This window comes from Rutidosis leptorrhynchoides, chromosome 8 (assembly GCF_046630445.1).
Source record: "Rutidosis leptorrhynchoides isolate AG116_Rl617_1_P2 chromosome 8, CSIRO_AGI_Rlap_v1, whole genome shotgun sequence".
NCBI lineage: Eukaryota > Viridiplantae > Streptophyta > Magnoliopsida > Asterales > Asteraceae > Rutidosis > Rutidosis leptorrhynchoides.
The window spans coordinates 22630728-22645244 of record NC_092340.1 but is presented as its reverse complement, the minus strand read 5'-3'; the positions used below and the strand labels follow the sequence as shown (position 1 = coordinate 22645244).

Sequence of the window (14517 nt, the reverse complement as noted above, 5' to 3'; positions counted from 1 at the left end):
CACGTTGTTGTTTTGAGCAGGCCCAACAGTGATGTTCTGATAGGCGGCCCAATAAATTCAGGCCTATTTGCACTGATGTCCCTCACAGCCCATTGACGAAGAGTGGGCCTGCTATAGTTGTTTACTCCGAATAAATTACGAAAGTGATCAAAGACCGTTGATTTTACGACCCTTGGATCTTCCGTCCACAATCCGTTGATGTTTAAACCCCGAATATTACATTTGTTATACCTCCTTTTAATGGAGGCATGAAAAAATTTTGAGTTCTCGTCTCCTTCTAGATTCCACCGGATTCTCGCCTTTTGTTTCAACATTTCGGATTTGATATTTTCTTTTTCCATCCAACATCTGTGAGCCTCCAACCAACATTCCCGATCACCATCACTAATTGTCCCTAATTACGCCAAAGCTTCTAGCCTAATAGATTTTTCTTTTAGCACCAAAATCTCGTTCTCTAAGTCCCCAAATTCTATTTTACTCCATGCCTTCAATTCATTTTTCACATTCTTAAGCTTGTCTCCGAAAAGACAATCTTTTTTCGAAATATTCACCGGCTTGCTCCAAGCATCTTGAATCACCTTATCCACACCCTCCTTTTTTAGCCATTCATCAAAACACTTAAAGGGTTTAAGCCCAAAATCAATATTTTTATCATGTAGCAACAACGGGCAATGATCCGATTCCTTACGTTCTAATGCAATAACCGATAAGTCTTTCCACAATTTCAAGAAGTTGTCGTTAACAAGTACACGATCGAGTTTACTAAATTTAGTGCCATCAACACTAATCCTAGTGAACCTTTTACCATTAATAGGAATTTCAATCTAATTATTCCTCATGATGAAGTCATTAAAACGCATAGCCCGAGCTTGGTGGAACACACAATTTAACCTATCCGATTGCTTTCTAACCTCATTGAAGTCACCACACAACACCCACGCCGAGTCATAATTACTAATTAGATTTTCTAGTCTAATCCACATCTCAATTTTCTTAACATCTTTGTGCGGACCATACACATTTACTATAATTGTTTCATGCCCCGAACCACACCACTTACCACGGATTGCTAAAAAGTACTCACAACTAGCCATACTATTCGGGATAAAACTATTAAGGTCTCAAATCAAAAGAGTACCACCCGAGTTATCAACCGCCTCCCTTTGAACAAACCCACAATTACTATTTCCCCATAAAGCGTGCACCCAATTTTCCTTTAATTCCTTACACTTAGTTTCTTGAAAGGCAACTATATCCGGCCTTTCCTTGCGACATAACTCTTTGACCCACCCGAATTTACCCTTAATCCCGAACCCACGAATATTTAAAGAAATAATCTTCATAAAAAAACAAATACAAAACGACAAAGGAACAAAATGGAACTTACAAGGGATTGGGGCGAGGCCACCTCAATCCAATTTGTCCCTCAAACTCTTTTAATTCCACATTATTAATCGAATGTCCCCCCTCGTAACTCTCGGATCTCCCCCTTGAAGCTTGCTTCTTGATAATGTTCTTTGCTTTCTTGGAATAATATTTGCACCTATGACGATTGTCACAAGTGAAATCCACCCCACATCTGGCCATGTTTTTCACCTTCATAAGTCTCGAGGATGCCCTCCAATTACCCATAGTATTTAAGTAGCACCCATTGCAAATCGATAAATCCCCCGAGTTACTGCATCGACTGTTGCCCTTATTTGATTTTTTGATTCTGCCGGCGTTGATAGTATCGGTTACAGTATCCCCTAAACATGAAAAGATTGTTACATTTTTCCAACCCGGCCCAACTGTAGGAGGCCCATTCTCTACCCCCATTGAATTATTTAAATCCACTTGTATCGGTCCAACATCCTCTGGATCCCTATCAACATCTGGCCCCACTTCCGTACCCTTACTGTGCCCACACACGTGCTTGATGCTTTTTGGTGGCCGTTGACTAATATTATTCCCATCAGATGCCTCCTCTGCACCAACAGAGGCACCCCTTGTCTCTTTTCTAGGGTCAGCTCCAAAACCCTGAAGATTTTCCCCTAACACTGAATTTGTTTCCCCAATTGTCTCTTGACTATTCTCCCAAGTCTCCATCACCATCTCGGGACCACCACCAGACCTATCAGCACCACCGCATCCAGATTCTTTATCTCCTTCCTCCGCAGGTTCCAACAACTTGGCCGGAGTTACACCTTTACCGGGAAAAACTTTTTCAGGTATTTGACTCGATTCCGATATAGACCCAGATCCTTCTATATTCCTATAGTTACAATCTTTTTCAAACTCACTATCACCACCACCCATGGATGAAAAACAAACGTTATCGGAATCCGATAGATCATCAAAATCTATATGGTCACTGCTATCGGAATAAAGACTATGGATATCACTTTCTTCATCGACCTCACGCCTTCCAGGGAAGCAGATATCTTCTTCTTTAATGTGGATGAAGAACGTTCGTGATTTATGTTTAAGCTTTAAACAATCATTCACGAATTCCGGATTTGCAAGCTTTACAAACACCCTCCCATGATTAAGCTTTTGATTCCCAACCAACTCGCAGTTTTCCAGATCATAGACCGTACCCCACCATTCCGCAATCGAAGAGAAAGTTTAAGTATTCCAACAGTGCACCGGAACACCAGTGATCTTAAGCCAAGCCATTCTTGCATCCGACCAGTTTTTCGGGTCCCACCAGAACGTTTTATGTACCCACTTCTTTAGAGGGTGATGATAGTGCTCCAAATGAACATATATTTAGTAGCAATATCCTCCCAATATGTAAATTATTTAGTTGTAATTGTCCTATTTTAAGTTGTAATCGTTTATATTAAATAAGTGCGAAGACAAAAGGCGAAAACGACGATTTGAAGACGCAAATGACCAAAAAGCTCAAATGTACAAGATACAATCCAAGTGGTTCAATTTATTGATGAGAAAAGTCTAAAAATGACAAGAGTACAAGTTGCGGAACGCAAAGTACACGATATAAAATAATACGGAAGGACGTTCGAAAATCCGGAACCGGGACATGAGTCAACTCTCAACGCTCGACGCAACGGACTAAAAATTACAAGTCAACTATGCACATAAATATAATATAATATTTAAATAATTCTTAAAAGTATTTATATATTGTATTATTATTTAATAACGTCGACAAGCAAAGATCCAAAATGATGTGAGCTGGAAAATCAAACTCCACAACTCGCGGAGTTTGAAGGCCAAAAACTCCACGACTCGCGGAGCTGTCAGAAATCAAAATGCCTATAAAAGGCCATGCATTCGTTCGATAAAAATATAAATAATAATAATATACTCCGTAAGATAATAAATAAATATATATATATATATATATATATATATATATATATATATATATATATATATATATATATATATATATATATATATATATATATATATATATAGTATAGATTAGTGTTATATTAGATTAGTTCGGGTTATGTAAAGGTTATTTTACGGGTTTTTGAAGTCGAAATTCTGTCCGTTTAATACTACGCGATAAATACTCAATGTAAGTTATGTTCTCCTTTTTAAATTAATGTCTCGTACTTAAGTTATTATTATGCTTATTTGAGCCAAAGTAATCATGATGTTGGACTAAATATTAAAGACGGGGTAATTGGGCTTTGTACCATAATTGGGGTTTGGACAAAAGAACGACACTTGTGGAAATTAGACTATGGGCTATTAATGGGATTTATATTAACTAAATGATACCTCATTAAATTAATATAGAGATTTACAATTTGACGTAGATATAAATAACCACATACGCTCGATCGGACACGATGGGCAGGATATCTATAAATACTAATAATTGTTCATTTGACCGGACACGGGGATGGATTAATAGTCAATGGACTCATTAAAACAGGGGTGGATTACATTAAAGGGTAATTGGTGTAATTGTTAACAAAGTATTAAAACCTTGGATTACACACAGTCGATAACCTAGTGTATTCATTAAACAAAGTATTAATACCTTGTTACAGTTCGAATCCCCAGTTAGTTGGAATATTTGACTTCGGGCATAAGGTTAAATTTGCCGAGCATTTTATAATTATGATCGATGAACTATTGTGGACAAAAACTAGATAGGTTTCAAATACATCCAGGACAAAGGACAATTAACCCAGGACAATAAATTAAAATCAAAACGTCAAACATTATAGTTACGGAAGTTTAAATAAGCATAATATATTTTATTTCATATTTCCTCGTACTTTTATTTATTGTCATTTTAATTATTGTTATTTATTTTATATTGTTATTTAAATATCATCATTTACTATACGCTTCGCTTAAAATATAAATCGACAAACCGGTCATTAAACGGTAAACCCCCTTTTATATATATTATATATATATATATATATATATATATATATATATATATATATATATATATATATATATATATATATATATATATATATATATATATATATATTATTTTTTTTGTACAAATGTAAATATAGTTGTTTAAAAATAAAGTGTGCAATAAGCCCGCTCCCTGTGGAACGAACCGGACTTACTAAAAACTATACTACTCTACGATTAGGTACACTGCCTATAGTGTTGTAGCAAGGTTTAGGTATATCCCATTTGTAAATAAATAATTAAAACTTGTGTAATTTGTAACGTATTTCGTAGTAAAATATAGTACTATCACGTACCCCCACGCTACCACATCAACTTTTTGGCGCCGCTGCCGGGGACTCGGCGAAACGCTATATTTTTAATTTATTTTTGTATAAATATATATATTTTTAGAAAAACAATATAAAATTTAAAAAAAAAACACGTTTTTTCAAACTATACGACTCGCGGAGTTTGCAGGCTTAAAACTCCACGACTCGAGGAGCCGCCCTGACCAGCCAGACCAGAAACCCTATTTCGCATTAATTACGGAATATTATTAATTATTATTATTTATAAACCCTATTCAATTTATTATTATTAATATTTAGTTTTAGTTTTTAAATTAATTTGTATTTTGTATTTTAATTAGTTTTATTATAAATAAAAATTAATACTTTTATAAAATAATAAAGATAAAAATAATATTTTTATAAAAATTTTACTTTTTACAACTTTAAGTTTATTTTTATTTTTTTATTTATTTTTATTTGTTTTTAGTAGAATATTTGTATTTTTATTGTTCGTAGCTAGTTTTAAATTTAGTATTTTGCCGTAGCTTATTTTTATTTCTAGATTTTTAGGCTTTGCTGTAAAATCCCTTAAGTGCTTTTTCTTTAGATTAAGATTTAGGCGCTTTGGAATTTTGCAACGCTGTTTTTCGCTTTAGTTTTAAATAAATTTTAGTGCCTGTAAGTAATTGCCGTTTTCTGAATAAAATTGCATTTACCTTTAGACCTTTAGGCGCAACTTTTTAGATATAATTTTTAGACTTTTAAGTTTCGACGTTTTTCTTTCTTATTTTTATCTTTCGACGTTTTTCGACGCGCATTCTTTTTCTTTCTTATTTCTCGACGCTTTAGTTTTTAGGACTTAGAAATTTTCTCTATTTCTTATCTAATATCTCAAACGGAAAGAAAAATTATTTAAGTGGTTAAATTAATGGACGTTGACAATTTTCTGCTTCGTAGTAATAGTTGGATTTGTTAGTGGCTGAGTTGTGAGCTTCCGATTTAAAGGGTTCTGGCTCCCTGCTGCATCTTTTGGCTATTCGAAACGTGGGCAAAAGCAGAAAAGTCTATTAATTGGACAACTTATATAAGTTTTTTCTATTTTTATAACTAATAGGATAATTAGTAAATGCACCACATTGTAGCTAAAATTTGGCCATCGCAATAAAATGGAAAATTTTGAAAACAAGGCTATGGAAACTCTTTTTGATATCCAAAATCAATTAAATCAATACTCTCAAACGGGTGTTGATGACAATTCGTTCGGTCAATCTTGGATCACGAATGACGAAACAATAACTGGTTGTGAAATCTGTGGAGATTATCACTCAACATGGGAATGTTATTATTACGTTCCTATGGAAAATTACGCACCCACGGAACCTGAATGGAATGATTATGAAGAATACAATTCAAATTGGGATTATTCCCAAGAATATTTCCAAACTCAACAACCAGTAGACGAGGAAAATTACGTGTCTGAAAATTTATTAGACAATATGAAAATCAAACTCGAAGAACTCAATGCTCAAAATGAACAAATGAGAGAGTTTGTAAACCGGCAAGCTGAAACTCTATCAGACTACACACCTGTTGATCTGAGGAGTATTGTGCAAGAAAATCTCATATCATCGAATTTTGATGAATTCGAGAGCTCCGAAATCACCAACTATCCCGATGATACTTTTTATTCAGCTTTACCAATTTCACAACATATCGACACATTAGCCTCTACCGACAAAATCATCGATCAATCAATGAATGAAGAAGAAGTAAGGGTGACAAATTGGTACTCTTGGGAAAACGATAACGTTAAAAACTTTACCCCCGAGACCAAAGTGGTGGAACCGATAAGTACCGTTAATGAAGAAGAATCTATTCCAATCCCGAAATTCACCATTCCACAACTTTCCAACCCAATATTCTCAATAGACGAGTCATCTACCGAAGATGAACTACGAGCTGTAATAGATATTGACACCTCAAATTTCACCCAATTGGGTAATAGAGGTGAAAACTTTGATCTCGAGAATAAAAGGAAGGAAACGTTAGAAATTATCCACCCTATAATATGTATGTCGGTGTATATCGATCCATTTGACCAAGAACCAGAAAAGAGAAATATCCATTTACTAAAAGCTACACTTAAAAAAGAATTAGGTAGTGACGATCGGGAGAGTCTAAACTTTAAACCCATTGATATATTATACACCACGCGAGATGTAAATAACTGGCTCACTATTTTAATTCGTGGAACTTATTCTACCAACTTCACATGTCGTCAGCTAAGCGTAGGGAAATCTAACCCCACTTAACGTTAAATTAGGGGTTCGGGTTAGTGCATAACTCGTTAATAAACATGCATAATAAATTAGGGTAAAAAACGCATTTTTAAAGATTAGCAAACAGTTCAGAAAAGCAACCGTTTTTTAAGAAGAAAAAAAACATAGGTGATAAAACAAGAAGGAATGAACGATGAGGCGCACCATCTATCATTCGACGAGCTTTGTAATTACAAACTGGGTATTTTTAATCACTTTTCTACACTAATCACCCTCATGAATTTATAATTATAGTCTGATTTCATGCAAATGAGGGCATTGCATGATCTCAAGTGTGGGGAAGGGTTATAAATTCTCTCGGGTTTGCACTTAGTTTATTTTCTAAATTTTGTGAAAATTTTAAAAATTTTCAACTAAATGAATTCAAAATCATGTTTATACATATTTATGAACGATGAAAACTAGGTGTTAATACCGAAATTATCGTTACCTCGAAAAGGACATAAATTGAGAAACAACTAAAACGCTTGAACTTATTTATTAAGATATAAAAAGAAGCATAAAAAAGCCAAGTGTGGGGAGAATGTACCTAGTTATTCAATTAAAAACTATCTATCACATGTTTCTGTAAAGCTAATTGCAGGTACTTTTGTATTGGACTAAATTAACTATTTTACCCGATGAAAGAAAAGAAAAGATGGATCTACACAATGAATCAATTCCATCATTAAAAGGAAGTAAAGTCTTCCGAAAAAGACACGCGCTTCTTGATTTAGGTCAAGAAGTTGTCGTCCAGACCAGCTGTAGGTTGACGAAAAATCTAGAAAAGTCATCTCTAAAATCAGCAGGAAATCCACGGACCTCAGCATCAAACAGGGTCGCCATGTGGTCAGACTTATCCTAACCATGAGAGGATCTGTCTCGTAAAATGGGGAGGGCGCCGTGCAAATTAGCTTGATAAGACTAATGAATCAGATCCCCAGAAAGGATAATCTCCTTAAAGATTAAAAATCAGCTTTTAAGACTGATATTACTCAATCCTTGAGATTGACCTTAAAGATTGAGAATTCAAACTCATGGAATTCAATGATGTCTAAACTCGAGCTTGAACGAGAAAATATTTTGATCAAAATTAAAACTGATTTGTTTTCTGAAAACCTATTTTCAATGCGTTCATTACCATTGAACGTAAAATCCTAGGAATTCACCTGGAATTCATTAGGTCACCTGAACCAAATCGGGTGTCAACCGTAAGAATGGTGGTTGCATAGCATGGTCAGAGACAGGACCTTGTGCCAGACCGAAAAAATTTAGGATGATCTTACTATTGCTCCTACAAAGGATAGTAATAGCATCCGACACATTTTTGGACCATAATCAAATGCATGTCATTAGACATTGCCTTAACAGTTTCTTGTTCATCGCTTTCCTTTACAACCGGACGGTAGTTTGCCGAAAGGTAATATACGGGACAAGTAAACTGGACGTGTTGCTTTCCTAATACAAGGTTAGCAAGTGGGTAACACAAAACCACAAGTGTTGAGCTAAAATTTTCAAATCTGAAACTCACACAACCCACAAAAATATTTTACAAACACCGGTGAAGGGTTATTCCGGAAAACTTGTCTAGGGTAAAAGCTAGATTGAATTTTCAAAAGATCAAATGTTTTCATAAAGATCCAATTTCCTTAAGGATCTACATTTTCATAGTCACGTGGGACTGTAAACTGCCTTTCAAATGTGCACTTTGCTTTGGAAACCAAAAGTAAATCGGCTATTTGATTGCAAGTGTCGTTGACCTAAACTCGAGGCAACTGTGGATGACACACCCACCTTTAACCATGGTTCTATCGTTACTATCATTGTTTATACCACCATATCAAAATCACTGATGTACAAAGTGTGAAGAATAAAGAAGTGATTCGTGTGATGTATTATATTATTTCAAGTTATGTATTGCTTGAGGACAAGCAACGTTCAAGTATGGGGATATTTGATAGTGCTCCAAATGAACATATATTTAGTAGCAATATCCTCCTAATATGTAAATTATTTAGTTGTAATTGTCCTATTTTAAGTTGTAATCGTTTATATTAAATAAGTGCGAAGACAAAAGGCGAAAACGACGATTTGAAGACGCAAATGACCAAAAAGCTCAAATGTACAAGATACAATCCAAGTGGTTCAATTTATTGATGAGAAACATCTAAAAATGACAAGAGTACAAGTTGCGGAACGCAAAGTACACGATATAAAATAATATGCAAGGACGTTCGAAAATCCGGAACCGGGACATGAGTCAACTCTCAACGCTCGACGCAACGGACTAAAAATTACAAGTCAACTATGCACATAAATATAATATAATATTTAAATAATTCTTAAAATTATTTATATATTATATTATTATTTAATAACGTCGACAAGCAAAGATCCAAAATGATGTGAGCTGGAAAATCAAACTCCACAACTCGCGGAGTTTGAAGGCCAAAAACTCCACGACTCGCGGAGCTGTCAGAAATCAAAATGCCTATAAAAGGCCATGCATTCGTTCGATAAAAATATAAATAATAATAATATACTCCGTAAGATAATAAATATATATATATATATATATATATATATATATATATATATATATATATATATATATATATATATATATATATATAGTATAGATTAGTGTTATATTAGATTAGTTCGGGTTATGTAAAGGTTATTTTACGGGTTTTTGAAGTCGAAATTCTGTCCGTGTAACACTACGCGATAAATACTCAATGTAAGTTATGTTCTCCTTTTTAAATTAATGTCTCGTACTTAAGTTATTATTATGCTTATTTGAGCCAAAGTAATCATGATGTTGGACTAAATATTAAAGACGGGGTAATTGGGCTTTGTACCATAATTGGGGTTTGGACAAAAGAACGACACTTGTGGAAATTAGACTATGGGCTATTAATGGAATTTATATTAACTAAATGATACCTCATTAAATTAATATAGAGATTTACAATTTGACGTAGATATAAATAACCACATACGCTCGATCGAACACGATGGGCGGGATATCTATAAATACTAATAATTGTTCATTTGACCGGACACGGGGATGGATTAATAGTCAATGGACTAATTAAAACAGGGGTGGATTACATTCAAGGGTAATTGGTGTAATTGTTAACAAAGTATTAAAACCTTGGATTACACACAGTCGATAACCTGGTGTATTCATTAAACAAAGTATTAAGACCTTGTTACAGTTCGAATCCCCAGTTAGTTGGAATATTTGACTTCGGGCATAAGGTTAAATTTGCCGAGCATTTTATAATTATGATCGATGAACTATTGTGGACAAAAACCAGATAGGTTTCAAATACATCCAGGACAAAGGACAATTAACCCAGGACAATAAATTAAAATCAAAACGTCAAACATCATAGTTACGGAAGTTTAAATAAGCATAATATATTTTATTTCATATTTCCTCGTACTTTTATTTATTGTCATTTTAATTATTGTTATTTATTTTATATTGTTATTTAAATATCATCATTTACTATACGCTTCGCTTAAAATATAAATCGACAAATCGGTCATTAAACGGTAAACCCCCTTTTATATATTATTATATTTATATATTTTTGTACAAATGTAAATATAGTTGTTTAAAAATATAGTGTGCAATAAGCCCTCTCCCTGTGGAACGAACCGGACTTACTAAAAACTATACTACTCTACGATTAGGTACACTGCCTATAGTGTTGTAGCAAGGTTTAGGTATATCCCATTTGTAAATAAATAATTAAAACTTGTGTAATTTGTAATGTATTTCGTAGTAAAATATAGTACTATCACTACCCCCACACTACCACATCAGGTGATCAAGTTGTTCCAGAAGTATGGAAGCAGCTTCTTTGGTTTTGAAGATTAACAAAACACCCAATCCTCCAAGTAATTTGTGATGAACCGAGAATTTCCGACCGAATTTAAACTTTAATCTTTATATGTTTCCGACACGATAAGCAAAGTCTGTAATGTTGAGTCTCAAAAATTTTGAAACTATATTCATGTAATCAAATACCCTTTGACTATGCTCGACGATTCACGAACATTTATGTGCACATATATATGTATATATATAATATACACTTATTAATTGAAAACGTTAACAAAGTATTAAATATATAATACTTTACATGAACGTATTTTGTTTCAATATAAGTTTATCGACGAGATTAAAAGATAATATCAAATGATTGATTTATCGGATACATTGTATGATTACGAGTCTCTGTTATGAGGCCCACATTAATTTGAGAAATCGTTTCTTTTTAACGGTATTCGGAATAATTGGTAAAATGATTTACAAATGAGAACAAAGTATCACTTATTGAAAGATAGACAAAAGTTAGTGGAGAATTGAATTCCATAATATTTGATTAATCTATTTTCAAACGTGCGAAAACGTTTTTCGATATAACAAAATTTGTTTATTAAAATGTCCTTGTTTAGATAACGTAAGATGGTATATTGATTATTAGATATATATATATAACTTGCAACGTGTATTTAAAGTATGTTTATGTATATTAAATAATTATTATTTCAAATTAATTAAGTAAACGATAAGTAACACTTGTTTATTTAAATTCGATTGATATTAAAATATAGAAAGTTTAAGGAAATTAAAATAAACGTTGACGCATAAATGAATTATATTTTTAAAGCGTAAACGTTATATGTTATAATATTTTCGATTAGGTAAACGATCCTAAATTATACGTTGAAATATAATTAGTTTTGAAAATCTTAATATTGTATTATTAGATAAATATTTCAAACCTATATATTATGTATATTTTAATTTAGTTATAAAACGTATTGATTTAAACTAATATTATTAAATATGCTTTGATAAATAACGGGACTTTGATTTATAAAAGTAAATGACCAAAACGCTGAAATGATTAAGTTACATTTAGAGTAAATTAGTTTTCATTGATTTGAGTCTTGTCATTCGTAAGGGTATGTTACACAAAACATAAAGTGCGAGTTTTCTAAGCGTACGAAACGTCGTTTGAAAATCCGGAACCAGGACATGAGTCGAGTGACAACGTCCAAGTCATCGGAACGAAAATTACATTTTTACTATGCACGTAAATTTAATATAATATATAAATAATTATATAAATTAAATATTATATATTTATACGCGTATTATACGTACATAGTTTTATACTTTTACTATACTTTAACTTTTACTTTACTTTCACTTTAATAATTCATACTTTAATAATTCACTTTAATAATTCATACTTTAATAATTCACTTTAATAATTCACTTTAATAATTCATAGTTTAATAATTCACTTTAATAATTCATACTTTAATAATTCATTTTAATAATTCATACTTTAATAATTCACTTTAATAATTCAAAAATCTATTATAAATAGAATTCAATAGGTTTCATTATTTCATAGAAACTTGAAAATATATTTCTCTAAACTCTCTCAATCGATTTACATATATATATTTACTCTGTATTATTTCAAGATATTATTATTATACATAAAATATTACGACGGAGTGATGTCCGAGTGATTTCAAAATAGTTTTTCGAACGGGATGAAGCTATGGAAATTATGGGTTATAGCTATGGAGGTGATGGGTATTGTTCGGGGTTTTGTTCATAAGGTCAAACTAGTGTTTATCATCTCCGTTGCGTCTACGTACTTTCCTGCAATATTGAATCTCAATATTGATACGTGAGCACTCATAACTTAACTTTTATTTATTAATTGTTTATCCCTGACTAGTGCTCGAGTATATAGGATTATGCATGCTTGTACTTTTGATATTGCCGTTAGATAGGTTATGTTGAATCCTGAAATTAGTTACATATGCGGTTGAGATAAGGTATAAGATATGCATGTCGTTGGAAAGCTGGCGAAAAACTATAAACTTTTCATTTAGATATCGAATGGATTCGATGAACGGATTAGAAGTTATTGTCAATTGAATTTTTGTATTATTATTAAAAATGATTATTATTATCATCGTTATTATCGTTAAAGTTATAATTAGTATTATTATTATTTTTATCATTAAACTAGTTATTAGTATTACCATTATCATAATATTTATTAGTAACACTCAATTATTATGATTACTATTATTATCATTAAAATGAACGCGATATAAAAGACGATTTAAAAGCTATTAACAAATTGATTAGGAAATAATGAGTATGAGTATCATGAGGAAATTTAAAGGTGTTAATTTAGATGAAATTATCATTTTTCATTATTTTTATCACTATTATTATTAAAAGAATTATTATTAATATTAAAAATATCATCTTTACAAAAATTATTATAGGAATATCATTGTTAATACAAAATTTCATTATTAATAAGAATTATCATATTGTTATAATACCATTTTCGTAAATATAAATATTGTTATTATTATTAGTAGAATAATAATAATTATTAATACAAAATAATACAACTTTATTTATTACTATTACCAATGTTATTTTATCAAATAAAAATGTAATACAAATAATATAATTACCTTAATAAAACCTATTATAACATTTTTATGATATTCAATAAACTTTATAAATTTTATTATCTAAGATATATAAAAGTATATTTTTATATAAAGTTTTATTTATTAATAAATGAATTATATTATTTACTCTAATAAATTTTTTAAAAATATTTAAAAATATAAAACGACGATATTTATACTATATAATAATCATGTATAAATTTTGGAAATCATTTTGAGTCAAATTGACTTTTGTTGACTTTTGCATATTAGTCTCGAGCATTAGGATTGTGATACACTACGACTTAACCTAAATTGTTTGATAGATATTAACCAAACATATAAATGTATAAAATTAATATAGGTTCGTGAATCCGAGGCCAACCTTATACTTGTTCAATGATGTTATATGTATTTTTACTACAAAATACATTATGGTGAGTTTCATTTGCTTCCCTTTTACTCTTTACATTTTTGGGACTGAGAATACATGCGCTGCTTTTATAAATGTTTTACAAAATAAGCACAAGTTCATGAAACTACATTCTATGATTGTTTTGTTATACCGGATATCTGTACTTATTATTATTTTAGCTTGGTAACCTAAGAATTAGGGAACAGACACCCTAATTGACGCGAATCCTAAAGGTAGATCTACGGACACCAACCACCCCCATTTTTGAATAGTGGAAATGCTTTAGTACTTCGAAGGGTTCTTGTCATACATTTGAATAGTGGAATGTATGATGCCAGATATCTTAAGCGCTCTATGTTAAGGTCGGTTACCAGGCGATTCATCGTATGAATGATTTTTTGCAGTTGTAATGATCCTGCGCATTTAATTAAATGAAATCTTGTGGCTTATTAAACATTATGATTATTATATAGAAAATTAAACCTATGAACTCACCAACCTTTTGGTTGACACTTGAAAGCATGTTTATTCTCAGGTATGAAAGAAATCTTTCGCTGTGCATTAGCTCATATTAGAGACATTACTTGGAGTC

The 14517-nt window shown here is 31.7% G+C and overlaps 1 protein-coding gene across 1 annotated transcript; it reads right to left on the bottom strand.

Annotated features, from left to right (window-relative positions):
* Positions 1–398: 398 nt before the first annotated feature.
* LOC139863221 (uncharacterized) lies at positions 399–1094 on the bottom strand. The gene is made up of 2 exons (XM_071851865.1): positions 912–1094; positions 399–824 (listed from the first exon to the last, which is right to left on the bottom strand). The coding sequence occupies exons 1-2, from the start codon at positions 1092–1094 to the stop codon at positions 399–401; spliced, it is 609 nt and encodes a 202-aa protein (XP_071707966.1).
* Between the last annotated feature and the right edge of the window lie 13423 nt (positions 1095–14517).

Excerpts from the sequence above, each read along its gene's own strand:
- LOC139863221 (XM_071851865.1), bottom strand. The coding sequence starts at position 1,094 with ATGGCTAGTTGTGAGTACTTTTTAGCAATCCGTGGTAAGTGGTGTGGT. Across the intron at positions 825-911 it reads TGTGTGGTGACTTCAATGAG|ATTGAAATTCCTATTAATGG; the intron begins GTTAGAAAGCAA and ends AGGAATAATTAG.